The sequence below is a fragment of the Solanum verrucosum genome, unplaced genomic scaffold, assembly GCF_900185275.1.
Source record: "Solanum verrucosum unplaced genomic scaffold, falcon-dt-bn FXZP01000165.1, whole genome shotgun sequence".
NCBI classification, from domain to species: Eukaryota; Viridiplantae; Streptophyta; class Magnoliopsida; order Solanales; family Solanaceae; genus Solanum; species Solanum verrucosum.
The window spans coordinates 300,308-319,018 of record NW_026020340.1 but is presented as its reverse complement, the minus strand read 5'-3'; the positions used below and the strand labels follow the sequence as shown (position 1 = coordinate 319,018).

At 31.6% G+C, this 18,711-nt stretch overlaps 2 protein-coding genes across 2 annotated transcripts in view; both read left to right on the top strand.

Moving 5' to 3' along the window:
- The first annotated feature begins 5,656 nt into the window (after positions 1-5,656).
- LOC125837084 (UDP-glucosyltransferase 29-like) lies at positions 5,657-7,175 on the top strand. The gene has a single exon (XM_049516232.1). It carries the CDS (start codon positions 5,682-5,684, stop codon positions 7,014-7,016), a length of 1,335 nt encoding a protein of 444 aa, XP_049372189.1. The 5' UTR covers positions 5,657-5,681; the 3' UTR covers positions 7,017-7,175.
- An 801-nt stretch (positions 7,176-7,976) lies between these two features.
- The window catches only part of LOC125836959 (UDP-glucosyltransferase 29-like), a 129,209-nt gene continuing 118,474 nt past the window's right edge, over positions 7,977-18,711 (top strand). The window contains exon 1 of the mRNA XM_049516102.1: positions 7,977-8,859. Within this exon, the coding sequence (XP_049372059.1) occupies positions 7,977-8,859 (883 nt within the window). The remainder of the gene's footprint in view (positions 8,860-18,711) is intronic.

Below are 18,711 nucleotides of genomic sequence, written 5' to 3'. Positions count from 1 at the left end.
TTCTCTCTCCTCATAAATGTATTGGAGTATTATTTTAAGATTAAGTGGGACCAACAAGGATAAAAGAGGAATTGTACCTTTATAAACTTACCATATAAGGAAATGTGACATTCTTTTTGGGACTGACCAAAAAGGAAATAGTGCCACATAAAATGGGACGGAGGGAGTAATGTCTAACGGATCCTTAAATTCTACCTAGAAGGATTTAATTTTTAATTATATTGATCCAGGACTTGAGTAGTAATGATTAAACTCGATCATCTTATTTGAGTTATAGATAGATTTATAGTTCAATATTTTTAATACATTTTACTCGTAAATCTAGTCTAAATTAAAATTTATGAAAATATTAAATAAATATGGGCGAAGCTAGGACGCAAGAGGTCAATTAAATTTTTTTCGCCAAAAAATTAATAACAATACTATATCATTTTACTCATTCTAATTACTATATTGAAAGAGTTATTTGTTATAAACTATATTCTATTTCACCAGGAAAATTCTGAATACCGCTCACAAACACTAATTATAGTTTAATTCGAAGATCTTACTCAACATAATAAATAAAGAATATCTATTTAAATACGTCCACAAAATACTACTATAATAAGATAAAATCAATTTTAAATCTCACCACATAGTTATATGAAGCATCAAATAAGTGCTACAATTTGCATGAACATTGGAATGTATAATTAGAAGTGGATATACTTACTGTCAAGTTTATTAAATAAGATAACATAAACTTCATCATTTAAAGAAAAATATTAAAAATAAATATTTATTAAAAATTAACATCGCGTTTATTATACATATTTGTAGAGAGCGGTAAAGAAATCTATCGAATTTTTGATAAATGAAGGTCACATACATGCAACAAATTTACTTGTACGGGATAATACATACAATTAATTAAGAAAATAGAGTTTTTGTTCCTAGAACATTTTGTTATTTTTTATGTTACCAAAAAAAATTAGTGTTTGAACATAAACTTTACTTTAAAAATATGCTTTAAAATAATATAAAAAATGTTAGTTAAACGTGTAATTCAATTAAAATGCGTGATAATCAGTATTGCTATATTAAACTTGACGTTTAAAAAATTTAATATGTTGAGCTTTAGGAGTATTTATATAAATATAAATATAAAATTTAATATTGACAATTTGATGAAATGATATTTATGACCAAAATGCCTATGTTTCACGAGTCACGACCGGAAGTCAAAATCTAACATTTTTTATTTTATTATATTTTTTGGTTCCATTCAATATTTCGTATTTAATTTTATTACTTGATTAACATGGTTTTATATCGAGCAATCTCAAGCACTTTTTATTGAATGTCATTTCATATGTAAGACTCAAACTAAAGAATTGAAATAATTGATAAAGAAATACTTATCACTCTATCATAAATTTTGATATTATGCTCCCATTTTTTTTTTTTGTTGTCTCGTGTATGTAGCGAATTTGCTATATTTATTTTATGGTCAGTTGACGTTGACCGTATTAAAACCTCAAAGTTTGTTGGTGAATAGAATTGAATGAGAATTTTTGGAAATAATGAGTGGTTGAAAGGACAAAATAAGTGTAAAATTTGGAATAAATTTTAGAGAATAGGAAAATTAATTAAAAATGGACTTTTGGACCTTGTGATAAATTATAGAGAATAGGCAAATTTAAAATGGAAATGTTTCATAATTAAATAGCACCATTTATGCCTCTATTAACAAATTATGTCAATATTATTGAATTTCAATATATATATATATATATATATATATATATATATATATATATATATATATATATATTTATTTATTTATTTGGAAAAGACATACTAATAAGTACTCCTAATTATAACATAAATTTTCGCAATACAAAGTGGTTAGTTTCGATGAAAAAAGATTTTATATAACATAAATTTAACTATTCACCTTAGGCTTGTGAAGATGCTATTATCCTTTGAATTAATTTATATGGAAGAGTTATAGTTCAAAAATCTTTTCACCAATAAAATTTTATAGTCGTTTGGTTATATAATTTCTGACCCCAATTTCAAGTTTTGATTTGAAATCAATATTTAACTATGAAATTTATACAAAATTTTAACTTCAATTTCAAATCTCAAATCCTCTAAAAAAGGTAAAAATTTATTTTTTTTCTAAGATTTAACCTACAAGCTCATATTTTGAAGAAAAAGAAGAAGAAGATAAAGACTCATCATTTATTCATTTTAATAATGTAGTGTATATTCTAGAGTAATATCTTATATATGAAATATAATTTGCTCATTTGGGTAAGATTGAATAAGTGTTTGAGAAAATTTGATAGTTTTGCTATTTGCAAAATTTTTATATTTAAAAGAGAAAAATACAAAAATATCAATTTCAGCTCATCAGATTATATCAGTTTGCATGCTCAGTCTGAATTAGTCTCAATAATATACATGGTCAAACTTGACTCTATCGATCGATTATTGTTTAATTCACAAGGTAAGCAAATGAGTTACTTATAGGATATATAGTAGAACTGTATGAGTTGAGGGTTTATTGAAAACAATCTATTTACCCTCAAAAGATAGGAATAAAGTTGCGTACACACCACCCTTTTTAGACTCTATTGGTAGGATCACACTTGTTCTTTTTTGGTTGTTGTATGAGTACTTCTTTTTCAATTCAATTGTAGGCTACAATAATGTTAAGCATTTCCTTGTTCCATTTTAGATACACATAATTATTGTTGGTGTAAGGAATTTTTGATGAGTTGGTTAAGCCAACAACAAGTACTTAATTATAAAACATGATTTAGAGTTGCTACATCCCTCGTTATAAAAGTGGTTCATGTATATTCTATCGTTACATGAATCACAAAGTGATAACTCTTAAATCTTGTTGCTGATCATTTTTTGTTACAAAGTGTCACCAGTTCTTCCACCACACCATATGTCTCTTCATCCCCTTTCGCGCTCAGCTTCTCATTCAGTTCCTTAGTTTTCTTCCTCATAGCCTCCCCACTTTCCTCCACGACCACCTTCCTTATCGCCTTTCTGTGAAAGAATTCCATCCACAGTGACTCACGAACCCTCCAATGCTTATGTGTTGAAGAATCAATGCTTGTGAGGAGCCCATCCTTCCATAACCTTTCCTTGTTTTTCTTGGTCTCCATTAACAACTATGTCTCTGATGATTCTATATATGATGATAAACTATTGTTAGTATTTGTTGATCTTGGTTGTGGTTTGATAAATGTCATGGTGATTGGTGAATATACATGTATATACACACATATATATAGGAGTAGTATATGTTGTATTGGGACCTTTCTCACATGTAATGTGAATTTACACTATGCCAAAAATGATCTTTAGCGGTAATTAATTAAAGACAATAGTTTAATTGTCGTTAAATATGTTCTTTTAGAGACAATTAACACTCTTTGTAAATATCTCTAAAACCTATAGTGACATCGATATCAAATTCAATGACAATTAACTAATACTCCCTCTGTCCCAATTTATATGACACCTTTTGTGTTTTGAGAGTCAAACAATTTAAGTTTGCCGGAAATTTGCGCATGGAATCTTCAATTTTTTTGAAATGAAATTTATATATTTGTAAACTACGTAAAAAGTACTATGAGTCACAATAATTGATAATTCAAAATATTTAAAAGATCTATGAAAAATTTACGGTCAAAGATAGACTTGTTTGACTCTTGAAATCCGAAAGGTGACATATAAAATGGAACGGAGGGAGTATAAGTAAAAGTTTTATCACTTTTTATTAATGTGCATATTTATTATTACTAAGTCCTAGTTCTTGGTAGTATACTTCTTCAAGTATTTCCTATATCAAGAACTAAAGGGATAAGATCAACACACTCCTAACTAATGTTGGTTTGATATTTTTTAATGAGTCAAACATGTGAAAAATTGTTTTGATAATTTTAACCCAAGACTTTTATTTGCTCTTACGATAGCCCGTGCTAAAACATGCACTTTTCTTTTATTGAGATTATAGTAAAGTTTTAGATTAACTATTTAGATTCTTTCACATTGTATCCGAGTTAATTACCATGTGTATAATCATTTTTCCTATTCATGTTTTATCGCTTAGCCAATGCAGCTGCTCTGGACTTCAAAGTCGTGACTCATAAAAAGAATAAAGCATGCATGTGAGGGTATCTACTGAAAACATAATTAAGATACTTAAAACGTTGCGTATTATTTATTATTTTATATATATATATATTCATTGAATGGTGATACTATAATGGGATACACACTAAAATTTGATGTTATGTAGTTCACCTCTTTTTCTTATCATCTTTATTATTACATAGTAGGCAACTTTTCCTTCTCTTCTTTCTTTGACTTTTTTTTTTTTTCCAAATAAAAAGTCTAATAGATTGTATTTTCTTAGTACATCTTTTTCATTACCAACATAATGTTTTAAAACAGCGGGACAAACACTAATTATTTGTTGTGTCTCAATATTAGTAAAAGGCAAAATGTTAAAACATAAATAAAAGAAAATTTATTCTCTTATAAAAGGAGCGTCCATCATGCTTGGCTAGTTAACTGGTCAAATTTGGCTTCTCTTCCCTTTCATTTAACCATTTTTTTTTTCCCATATGACTATTCACAAAACAAATATAAATAAAAGTCACCACTATAGGATATTTTTTTAAATTTGTATCTAGTCTTGTTATTTCAAGAGAATGAAATGATAGATGAAGATATTATATACAATTAAAATTGATAGTTGAAATGAAAGATGTTATATTGGAGTGTTATGTAATAGACGAATAACTATTAAAGTGAAAGATAAGTTCTAAAAAATAATTATAATTAAGTCTTTGACTATATTATATTGCAGTGAATGTTGTGTTGCCAAAGTCTGCAAAATCCACGAGATAAGTTGTCGTGGAGATGTGAATACTAAGATGAATATACGATCATATAAAAAAAAAATAAGATTAAAAATGACCATGTTCACCAGAAGGTGCAAGTAGCATATATTGATGATAAAATTTGAGGTGATCACTTGAGATGATGAATGTACATGTTTTGTGTTGACCTATATAGATGTATAGATACATCAGTTTGTAGTTGTGAAATTATGGCAAGTGAAGATGTTAAAAAGAGAATGAGACACACCTAAAATTTTATGAAAGAAAGTGGTCTTAAAAGACTTCTAAATTCTTGATATCAAAACAGACTTAGCTAAATATCAAGCATCATACATAATAACACTACTAGTTGAAGATAAGTTTTAGACTCGTATGAAACTTTATTGTTATGAATATACTTTTATTACTATTTGCAAAAAAAATCCTCTAAATACTTCCAAAAATACCCATAATTTCAAAAGCTTAACGAAACAGACTATAATTTCAGTCGATATCAAGAAAAGTAACATTGATGGGACCTTTAACAATAATAAAGAAATATTCCAACAGAAGTCTAAAATAATTTTTTCTTTCTCTCTTTGTTACAAATCACTATGCAACTATTCTATATGCCCTGCGTAATCAATTACGTACATACATGAATATGCACGAGATTCATTATAAAACAACAACAATATAATATAATATCACCAAATACTAGCTATAAGTAGTCTATCATCATAATTACTATAACCATCAAAGAGAGAAAAAAAACTATAGTCATTAATGGAAGCCAAGAAAAACAACATTAGTGTACTTATGTTACCATGGCTAGCTCATGGTCACATAAGTCCATTTCTAGAGCTAGCCAAAAAACTCACAAATAGAAATTTTCACATTTACATGTGTTCCACTCCAATAAACCTAAGTTCCATCAAGAAAAATATCACAAAAAAATATTGTGAATCAATAGAATTAGTTGAGCTTCATCTTCCATCTTTACCAAATCTTCCTCCTCATTACCATACCACCAATGGTCTCCCACCTCATCTCATGAACACACTCAAAACAGCTTTTGAAAACGCCTCTCCAAATTTTTCCAAAATATTACAAACTCTAAAGCCGGATTTGGTCATATATGACTATAATCAGCCATGGGCTGCTGACTCTGCTTCCTCTGTTAACATTCCTGCTGTGCAGTTCCTCACTTTTGGCGCGGCTGTTGTTTCTTTAGCCATCCATATGTCTGATGATACGGAGGATAAGTTCCCGTTTCCTGAAATTTACCTGCATGAGTACGAAATGCTTTCATTGAAGGAAGCTATTAAAGAAGCACCGGGTAACAAGTACTCATTTGATGAGGCTATTAGGCTATCGCGTGACATTATTCTGGTGAAAACTTGTAGAGATTTTGAAGGGAAATATATAGATTATCTTTCAAATTTGGTTTCCAAGAAAATAGTCCCCGTTGGTTCACTAGTTCAAGAATCCATTGCGCGAGATGATCATGATGAGGAGATCATTCAATGGCTTGACAAGAAAGAGAAATGTTCAACTGTGTTTGTTTCATTTGGGAGTGAGTATTTTCTATCCAAGGAAGACATATTTGCAGTGGCTCGAGGGCTAGAACGTAGCAAAGTGAACTTCATTTGGATTATCAGGTTTCCACAAGGTGAAAGAATAAGCATTCGAGATGCATTACCAGAAGGGTATCTTGAAAGGGTAGGAGAAAGAGGAATGGTTATCGAAGGATGGGCTCCTCAAGCAATGATTCTTCAACATCCATCGTTAGGTGGATTTGTGAGTCACTGTGGATGGAGTTCATTCATGGAAAGTATGAAGTTTGGTGTGCCTATAATTGCCATGCCAATGCACATTGATCAACCAATGAATGCTAGGCTTGTGGAGTATATTAGGATGGGAGTGGAAGCAGCAAGGGACGAGGATGGTAAACTACAGAGTGAAGAGATTGCAAACACGATAAGGAAGGTGTTAGTTGAGGAAAGTGGGGAGGATGTGAGGAACAAAGCTAAGGAACTAAGTGAGAAGGTGAACGCGAAAGGGGATGAAGAGATAGATGGAGTGGTGGAAGAGCTGGTGTCTCTTTGTAGCAACAAATAATTAAGATTTAAGTTACATCTATCTAGTAAGTTAATTTCATATGCTTGAGAGAGTTTAATATTTTTTTGTGATGGTAACATGTGATTGAGCTAGAGCCGGAGGAACAAGAGGATGACTGTGTTTCTCTTCGAATGAAATGACAGATAACTTTCCATTTGATTGACGACTTGTGAGTTGTGACCATATGAGCTAAACAATCCGTCCTAGTTATTTTTAATCGTCTCATCTTACTGTCCTTTTCCTCTATAACCTTTTTCTATAACACGTAGTAAATTTTTTTTGCTTGTATATGTCTTTATCAGCATAAGAAAATATCCACTTGATTCTAAATAACAAGTCTTTGATTCTAAAAAATCGAAAATGGATAAAGAAGAACCTGCAGATGTGAAGCTCCGCGTCTTGCTCTCTATTTCCCCCTCTTTGTGTGCTCTTTCCTGTCGATTTTTTATCTAACAATGATTTTCAGTATCCATTGTTGCCAAACTTTTGAGTCAAAATGCTCTTTGGCGCGAAGAGGAAAGAAAGTTGAGGTTACTGGAAATTCCAAAATCTGAAAGAAAAAAAAAGTAATCAATATTTTGAGTGGAACAAAACAAAATAGGCAATGTAACATCGAAAATAAGACAAATTATCTACTACAACAGATAAATACAATCTAATGGTATAAAGATTATTTACCTTGATAGTGCATATAACTTAAACTCTTGAGTTGAAGTGACTGTCCATATCAATCAGTCCAACACAATATTCAACAGTCAATATAAGGCTGCTGGTACAAATCTAAACACCTTTTTTCTTTGTTATCAAATCACTAGGAAACTTCTATATAAGATAGGGCAGCAACCTCAATACAACAATATAAGGTACAAATTCTGTAGATTTCTCGATATACTAAGTTTGAACCAAAGTTACTGAATTCTGTCGAATTCGTATTTTCTATACTAGACTAGATTCATCCCTATGGAGGCAAAGAAGCACACCATTAGTGTACTTATGTTTCCTTGGCTAGCTCATGGTCACATAAATCCATTTCTAGAGTTAGCGAAAAAACTTGCAAGTAAGAACTTCCACATTTACCTGTGTTCTACTCCGGTAAACCTGAACTCCATCAAGAAAAGAGTCAGTGAGAAGTATTCTCAGTCGATAGAACTAATCGAGCTTCATCTTCCATCTTTACCAGATCTTCCTCCTCATTACCACACCACAAATGGCCTCCCACCTCATCTCATGAACACCCTCAAAACAGCTTTTGAACTCGCCTCTCCGAATTTTTCCAAAATATTACAAACTCTGCATCCGGATTTGGTCATTCATGACTACAATCAGCCATGGGTTACTGATTCGGCTTCCTCTATGAACATTCCTGCTGTGCAGTTCCCTACTTTTAGTGCAACTGTTGTTGCTTTGGCCATCCACATGTCTGAAAACACAGAGGAGAAGTTCCCGTTTCCTGAAATTTACCTGCAGGAACACGAAATGATTTCACTGAAGAAAGATATTGATGAAGTACCAAGTAAGAAGTTCCCATACGACGAGGCTATTAGGCGATCACATGACATTATTCTGGTGAAAACTTGCAGAGATTTTGAAGGGAAATATATAGATTATCTTTCAAATTTGACTTCCAAGAAAATTGTCCCTGTTGGTTCGCTAGTTCAAGAATCCATGGATCAAGATGATTATGAGGAAATTGCGCAATGGCTTGACAAGAAAGAGAAAAGTTCAACTGTGTTCGTTTCATTTGGGAGTGAGTATTTTCTATCCAAGGAGGAAATACTTGCAGTAGCTCAAGGGCTAGCGCTTAGCAAAGTGAACTTCATTTGGGTCATCAGGTTTCCACAAGGTGAAAGACTTAACATTCGAGATGCATTACCGGAAGGGTATCTTGAAAGGGTAGGAGAAAGAGGAATGATTATGGAAGGATGGGCTCCACAAGCATTGATTCTTCAACATCCATCGATAGGTGGATTCGTGAGTCACTGTGGATGGAGTTCATTCATGGAAAGTATGAAGTTTGGTGTGCCTATAATTGCCATGCCAATGCACATTGATCAACCAATGAATGCTAGGCTTGTGGAATATATCGGTGTGGGAGTGGAAGCAGCGAAGGACGAGGATGGAAAGTTACAAAGTGAAGAGATTGCAAAGGCAATAAGGGAAGTGTTAGTGGAGGAAAGCGGGAGGCTGTGAGGAAGAAAGCTAAGGAACTGAGTGAGAAGATGAACGCGAAAGAGAATGAAGAGATAGATGGCGTGGCGGAAGAACTGGTGGCACTTTGTAGCAACAAATGATTAGCAATAAGAGTAAATGTCAGTCTAGTGGAACTCAACTGTTATGGTAAGTTGAGAGTACTAATCATCTTATTACCAATAATCACTACAAGTAACAACCTTTAAAATGATTCAGCAGAATGTAAGTTGTATCCAAGAAAAACATGCATTAAGACGTAATTCTGAGCCAGCATTATGCTTGAATCAGAATAGACTGTTAACATCACACGACACACATTCCACAGAGAAATACGCGCAATTTCATGCATTAAGACATGCTGTCAAACAAAGGGAAACTAGTGAAGATGCAAAACCAAACCATTACTTAATAAAAATCAACAAGCAAACTCATTTTCAAAGCATTTAGGACAGGGGAATTACTGTCTTGAAAACTCTAACAGAGGTGTACATAACATAAAAAACTCAGTGAAGCATTACATCAAACACATTGTTGGCATAAAGGATACATTAGTAAACCAATCAATTGGCATAATACGTATATATACTTTTAATTTGGATTTAGCTGACATTTATGCACTCCAACTTTAGGTGCGTACAAGCAAACACTTAAACTTATATAATGTTGAAAAAATAGGTACACATGTTACATGACAATTTGTGTCATACGTGGTGTTCTATGTGTATTATGTCACATACGAGTCATGTGTCTACTTGCTCAACTTTATAGAAGTTTAATTTATTTGTGCACACTCAAAATTGGAGGACATAAATGTGAAATGAGAGCGACACATTCATGTATTATATCCAAAATAAAATCACGTTAGGCAAAATTTGGAATTTCCCCATTATGGCCTAAAATTTGGCATAAAAAACCCATAGTATATTTTTTTTGGTATCTAATAGCTCAAATTTTTTTTTTTTGAGAAACTTGTAGAAATTTCACTAGTTTAGGAGTTAATTAGTAGATACGTTCTAGTTTGCAATATTACAAATTTTATTAAATTTTGGTGCATCTAGTTATTTTTAGATACATGTATCTCAGGATACACGGCATATCAATATTAAGTGTAATTTGTTCTAGATCTATATCCAAATGGATTCACATTTACCTGAAATATATAGACAAATCTCACTCACCTCTATCGGCTCCCTTCTATCTCGCTTGCCGCTTATCTATGTAGTTGACATCCGAGATAAATACGAATCACACCTTGGGGAGGGAGTGGGTGGGGAGATTTTGTGATGGCAATATAATGCGGACTAATATTTGACATAAAATAGCCCACGTCTTATTTACGGGTATCTAATAGCTCAAATATTTTATGGAATTATTACAAGTAAAATTCATTCAAAGACCTAATAATTTTTATTAGCTTGTATTAAAATTTAGGCTTAATACATAAACATGACCCTTAACTGGCATCAGTGACAACTATGACCTTTAACTTTGGATGTGCACAATTAAGCACTTAAATTTGTATAAAATTAAACAAATAGACACATCTGTCCTACATGACACCCTACATGAAAATTTTGTGTCCTACGTGTCATGTAGGACACGTGTGTCTACTTATTCAATTTTATACAAATTTTAAGTGTCTACTTGTGTATACTCAAAGTTGGAGGACATAATTGTCCGCTAAAGCCAAGTTAAGGGTCATGTTTATGTATTATGCCTAAAATTTATATATCCTCATGCTCATAGTAATTATATATAAATGATCATTCTTTTTTCTCATTTGCTTTATTCACTATTAGTGTGTTCGAATATGTTTGTAAAATCAATAACAATCCAAATTTTGGGATTTATCTCGGCGTTATTTCAATAAGTTTGTGATTATAATTTTTAAGTCTACCCACTAAACTAGCCATTAAATAATGAGGAACTTTCACATATAGCCACTCAAAAATAGCCTAATTACACTCCATATCTATAGTTTGATAATTACAATTCATAGCTACATGTTATAGGGAGAAGAGAGGCGAGCGAGACTAGGAGAGAGAGGAGAGAGGCGAGCGAGAGAAGGCAAAGAATGGGAGAGAGGTGAATTGTATATGTGTATCGGTTAGATAATCGTATATTATACATATGCATTTGTATATATGACAAGCGAGATTGGGAGAGGGAGGAGAGAGGCGAGCGAGATTGGGAGAGGGAGGAGAGATGCGAGCGAGATTGGGAGAGGGAGGAGAGAGGTGAACGAGAGAGGGCAGAGAGTGGGAGAGAGGTGAATTGTATATGTATATCGATTAGATAATTGTATATTATACATATGCATTTGTATATATGGCAAGCGAGATTGGGAGAGGGAGGAGAGAGGCGAGCGATATTGGGAGAGGGAGGAGAGAGGCAAGCGAGAGAGGGCAGAGAGTAGGAGAAAGGTTAATTGTATATGTATATCGGTTAGATAAGTGTATATTATACATATGTATTTGTATATTCTGGTGAATTATAGATATACAAACATGGCTAATTATTCAAACTCGAAGTCAGTCCACGTAATTAATGTATAATGTTAGTCGCTAATGGTAATTATAGAAAACTATAGCTATGATGAGTAATTAAATAGTATAAATTTGCTTAACCGCGTAATTTTCCCTATAATATAATATATAATAAAAACTTCTAATAATTAGTACTTTAAAATTAAATAAAATGAATACTAGGTGATAATTACAATCCTTATTCATGTCCTTCACAACTTCCTATCTAAAATCATGAATTGATAAGTATTTTTGAAAACATAACAAATAATTTAAGACGACGTAAGTACTAAATTGAAATAAAGAAAATAACTTTTATTATTAATTATTAGGCGGACGGCTGGCTCTAGAGGTAGTGTTAGAAACTAGCTTATTCGTTTGATTTGAGAATAATTTCGGCAAAAGAAAATGTAATATAACTTTAAAATGAGTGAGTTAGGCAGGAATAAAAATATTCTTTTTTCGGAAAATAAGTTAACTTTATATATATATTTTTTGTTGTTTAATATATAAATTTATAAAATATATGTACATAATTTAGATAAATATTATAGAAGTTGGAAGTCGAGGTAGGAGTGGGGATGGGATTGGCTAATATATTGAAGGACGGCTAATATATTGAATGTCGTAGAACTTGGTTTTTTTTTAAAGGAAAATATTCCAAAAATAACTCGAAATCCTTTTTTTCGATATTATACCATACCTAAGCTAATAAAAAATTATTACGTAGGAGATTGGACTTTCTCACCCTCTGTGGGGGGGGAGGGGGGAGGGGGGGGGGGATCAGAGTTTAATTTAAATATTGATGTGGCATATTAATAATGTCAATAAATATAGTTTTCTTTGGGTTTCGGGTGACATTTATGCGATTCAATTTTGGGTGTGCACAACCAAACACTTAAACTTATATAAAGTTGAACAAATAGGTACACACATCCTACATGACAATTTGTGTCATACGTGGTGTTCTATGTGTATTAAATGTCGCATCTGACTCATGTGTCTACTTGTTAAAATAGAAGTTTAATTGTCTACTTATGCACACCTAAAGTTGGAGGACGTAAATATGAAATGAAGCCGAGTTAAATGGCACATTCGTGTATTATATCCAAAATAAAATCACGTTAGGCAAAATTTGGAATTTCCCCGTTATGGCGTAAAATTTGGCATGAAAAGCCCATATTATAATTTTTTGGTATCTAATAGCTCAAATACATTTTTTGAGAAACTTGCTGAAATTCCACTAGTTTATAAGTTAATTAGTTAGATACGTTCTAGTTTACAATATTACAAATTTTATCAATTTTTGGTGTATCTAGATATTTTTAGATACATGTATCTCGGAATACACGAGGTCAAAATTAAGTGTAATTTGTTCTGGATCTATATCAAGTAGATTCACATTTATCTGGAATATATAAACAAACCTCGCTTGCTACTATCGTTCCACTTCCATCTCACTCGCCACTCTCCTATGTAGTTGGTATCCCATATACATGCGAATTACACCAGATATATACATATACATGTGTCTAGTGTGATTCACATGTATCTAGGATACATGACTATCTCCCTCCCCATCTCTCTAGCCGCTCTCACTGTTTTAGTATATCTGGTAGCAAAAATACATGTATCTAAGTGTATCTTCTTTAATATAGGATATAAAACTCTTAATTAGTGGTAATATACGTAATTATTTGAAAGTATATATAAAATTAGTATATATGATATGAATTACGTTTAATAAGATAATTCTCCCTTTTTTTAAGAGGGGGGGAGGTAGGTGGGGAGATTTTGTGATCGCAATATAATGCGGACTAATATTTGACATAGAACTGCCCACATTTTATTTTCTGGTATCTAACAGCTCAAATATTTTATGAAATTGTTACAAGTAAAAAATTCATTCAAGACCTAATAATTTTTGTTACTGTATATTAAAATTTGTCTATTCTCATGCTCATAATTTAATTATATATAAATGATCATTCTTTTTTCTTATTTGCTTTATTCACTACTAGTATGTTCGAATATGTTAGTAAAATCAATAATACTCCAAATTTTGGTATTTATTTCGGCTGTTATTTCAATAAGTCTGCCATACATATACTAAACTAGCTATTAAATTTATTCTAATATTCAAAACATTGAAATTAATTAAAATTATAACTATTAAATCTTTTACTTATTTATAATATATAAGAACTTCTAATATATATATTTAGTACTTTAAAATTAAATAAAATGAATAGTAGGTGATAATTACTATCCTTATTCATGTACTTCACAACTTCCTAACTAAAATCATGAATTGATAAGTATTTTTGAAAACATAACAAATAAATTAAGACGACGAAAGTAATAAATTGAAATAAAGAAAATAGCTTTTATTATTAATTATTAGGCGGACGGCTGGCGCTAGAGGTAGTGTTAGAAACTTATTCGTTTGATTTGAGAATAGTTTCGGCAAAAGAAAATGTAATATAACTTTAATATGAGTGAGTAAGGCAGGAATAAAAATATATTTTTTTCGGAAAATAAGTTAAATTTATATTATTTTTTTTGTTGTTTAATATATAAATTTAGAAAATATATGTACATAATTTAGATAAATATTATAGAAGTTGGAAGTTGAGGTAGGAGTGGGGATGGGATCGGCAGATATATTGAAGGACGGGGATGAGAGAATCAACATGGAATGTCGTAGAACTTGTTTTTTTTTAAGGATAATATTTTTCCAAAAATAACTCGAAATCCTTTTTTTCGATATTATACCATACCTAAGCTAATAAAAAATTATTACGTAGGAAATTGGACTTTCTCACCCTCTAGGGGGGGGGGGGGATCAGAGTTTAATTTAAATATTGATGTGTGACATATTAATAAGAGTAACTTTCACATATAACAAACACAAAATTCATATTTGTATGCTATAGCAAAGTTTGCATAATTGCGCTCCATAGCAAACATAAATATGTATATTTCGCTATACATATACACAAGAAAGCAGTTGTATAATCTGCTTTGGTATACATATACAAAAAGATCAATTGTATAAAGTGAGAGAGACGAGTGAGCGAGATCTGGGAGAGGGGAGAGAGGGGAACGAAAATATATGTATATATACAATTTTCATGCATTTTATACATTTGCGTTTTTGTATAAAGTGAGAGAGGCGAGTGAGAGAGAGAGATCTGGGAGAGTGGCGAGCGAGATCTGGGAGAGGGGAACAAAAATATATGTATATATACAATTTTCTCTCGCTTTATACAAACAGAAACACATTTTATACAATTTGCGTTTTTTGTATAAAGTGAGAGAGGCGAGTGAGAGAGCGAGATCTGGGAGAGTGGCGAGCGAGATCTGGGAGAGGGGAGAGAGGGGAATGAAAATATATGTATATATACAATTTTCTCTCGCTTTATACAAACACAAACACACTTTATACACTTGCGTTTGTATAAAAAACGAGAGAGGCGAGGGAGAGAACGAGAGTGGCGAGCGAGATTCACCGGGAGAGAGGTGAAATAGCAACAGTTTGCTATGAGGTACAATTAAATCAAACTATATTTATAGCATTTAATTTAATAGTTTGCTATTATATACAATTTTCCCTATTAATAATGTCAATAAATATTAATATAGTTTTCTTTTATTTCAATCCTCTTAATTTTTTCCAATTAAATATTTATTAATTCATTAATCTTTTATCCCATCAGCCGCCCAAAGCATAAAATTCATAGTAATGTACATTTTCTTCTAGAAAGAGCAGAAAAAAACACAAATAAAAGTTAAAAACTCAAAAAGGTATTATAAATGTACATATATCTTGTGGTTTTTACTGTTTATCGATTGAAAAAAGGACAAAAGAATAAACGGACTTTGATATATATATATATATATATTATGTTCGTTGAAAAATTATGTCGTATATATATGTCAAATTTTACATTTAAAATATATATATTTAAAGTCGGACACATTTGACAAGAGTTATGTCTTTGACGTAGTGATAATAGGTGTTCAATTGAATGAAAGGACTTGGGTCTAGACATTAATTAATTAATAGATATAGTTATGTAGCCATTATTGTCCTACCTCCTATTTTTGTTGGGAAAGGATATTTTAATTAAATTGAACATCATCTTAAAATGATATATTCAAAAAATATATATAGGTAATATTTGAGAATACAAAAAAATATGATTATTATTACTATCGACTATTATTGTGATTCATTATGAAATTTGAACAAAATTTTGAGTCCATCACTGATAATCACCTATAGGGGTGTTCACGGTTTGGATAAAAACCGATCCAAACCAAAAAACTAAACCAAATCGATAAAAGAAAACCGATTTTATTTGGGTTTGGTTTTAGATTTTTAAAAACCGGTAGGATTTGGTTTGGTTATGATTTTATTCGAAAAAACCGAAGAAATAACCGAACTGAACTGATGAATTATATACATATATTTTAGTAATATACATACTTAATATATTGTTTTTATAAACAATTTTAAAGATCTTATATATGTTTCCATTAAAATTTCTTTTAACTTTACTTATTGAAAGCAAGAATGCCTAAGGTGAAAATATTTTTCTTATTGATTTCATGTATATGAGTGTCTATGACAATTCTTGGTGGGATTGAAAATGTTATTGTCTCTTCCTTCTAGGCCAATATAGTAAATTTTAAAGCTTTATTGATAGTAAATTCAGTGATCGAAAGTTCGGTAATTTAAGTCATTCTAACTATTTTTTGTTTTGAATGGATTGTTGTCACTTTTTTCACACTTTGAATGAATTGTTTCTTTTATTTTTGTGTATGGTTAATAACCGAATAACTGAACCAAACCAAACCGAAACCGATAAATGTATATGATATTTGGTTTGGTTTGGTTTTGATAATTTTAAAACCGATTAAGTTGGTTTGGTTTTAATTTTGACCAATAACCGATCCAAACCAACCCGTGAACACCCCTAAATTCACTTACTTAGGCTTAACATAACCAACCCCTTCAAATAAAAAAATGAAATTATATTTTGAATAATTAATTTTAAACTTATTTTTTAATATATTTAAACTTTATGCGAAATCAAACTCGCATACATTAATTTAAAAGATTATGATGGGTCAAACTAGAACTTGTAAAATAGTGTCACGACCCGAGCCTACACCCTGGACGTGGCCGGCACTCGAAGACCATTGCTGGTCCCCAAGCGAACCCTCATCCTGGCTGACTACAAGCGGAAAACTGATTCAAGCATACAAAGCTTAAAAACTGAAATAAAAGTTCGTAAAACTTAAATACAAACTAAGTCCAAAGAAAACTTTGTATAATAAAATATATACAACTCGCCATAAAAAGGGCAACTTTAGTCTTTAAAACATTTAATAAAATAAATGATACAGACTTTTTAACTGTACTGACTATCTATGAAGCCTCTAACTGATAAAAATGGAAGTCGGGACAAGACCCACGACATCCTAACAACTGATATAACTGAAAGGTAAATGAAATCCTCTGAAAGCAAGGAGGCTCACCATAGCTAACTCGAACTCTCGGATGTATCAACGAAGCTCCTGTTGATGATCCTGAATACATGTGTCTGCATCATGAAAAGATGCAGGCCAAATGGCTCAGTACGTGGAATGTACGAGCATGTAAGAGGAATTCTAAAACATAAACATAAGCTTGAAACTTGATAGAAATGAAACATACTTACCTCTTCTCAAACTTACTCAACTCAAGGAATACTCAAGGGTACTCAAAACTACTCAAACTTACTCAACTCAGAAGTACTCAAGGATAAGATACTCAACAACGAGATTAGATACTCAACTCAAGGATATGATATTCGACTCAAAGATATGATATTCGACTCTGGATACTCAACTTTGAATACTCAACTAAATATGACTGAACTCATTTCAATATAAAGCAATTTAAAACAAGTGCAATATAAAGAAACAAACTGTTTAAAAACATGCTGTCAAATCTGTGTGTATGCAAGGATACAACATAACTCTGAAATGTATATAAAAATACAATAAACTGATGTATATAAAAATACAATAACTTCTGTGGGAGTTTCTCTAACCGACAACCATCACATAAGAGCTATAGTGATGATACAACGATCTACCTCACGCTGCCAGCGCATCCTATACCCGGCCAAAGGTATAGGACCTGAACTACTAATGGATCCACTAGTCTATGTGAAAAAGGTTCATCTAAAAAGTATGACCCTTTTTCTACCCATAATGGCTACATGGTTTATGGGGGCTGTGAGTTGTCTGAACTCTCCCCCATATCGGTGCTTAATACTACTCCCAAAATATACTAGCTCTTATGTTTTAAAAACATACTTCTTTCTGCTGATTTGAGATAATTGCTCAAAAACATAGCTCAAAGGCTATCTTGGAAATCTCAGTTTCCGTACTTGCTTCATTTAGAAAGTTATTACTCTTTTCTGAAAACTAGCCCGAAGGCCCTTTGGAAATCTTAGTTTCCGTTCTTATTTAAATGTGAAAACATTTATAAACTCTTTGGGAATACTTAGTCCCCATATACTTTCGAAGAAAAGGACTTCAAACTTTACTCTTTACTCTTTACTGAACTCAAAACTTAAGTCTTCAAACAAAGTTAAAACGTTTGTAAAAGACTTCTTAAAATATGGTTCATACCGAATTATGGACATGAACTACTCAATGCAAGGTTTTCAATAACCATAGATAGAACTCAAATACTTGGAACTCAAGAACTTAAATAATACTACTCATTTCAAGAATGCTCAATTCAGAGTTCATGCGGAATTATGAGCATGAACTACTCAACTCAATGACTCAAAGATACCTCTCATCTCAAGATTGTTCAACTTATAATGTTCATGCGAAATTATGGGCATGAACAATTCAACTCAAGGACTTCATGGATAACATGTAATAGTCCCATGATTAGAAATATAATCTCAAAG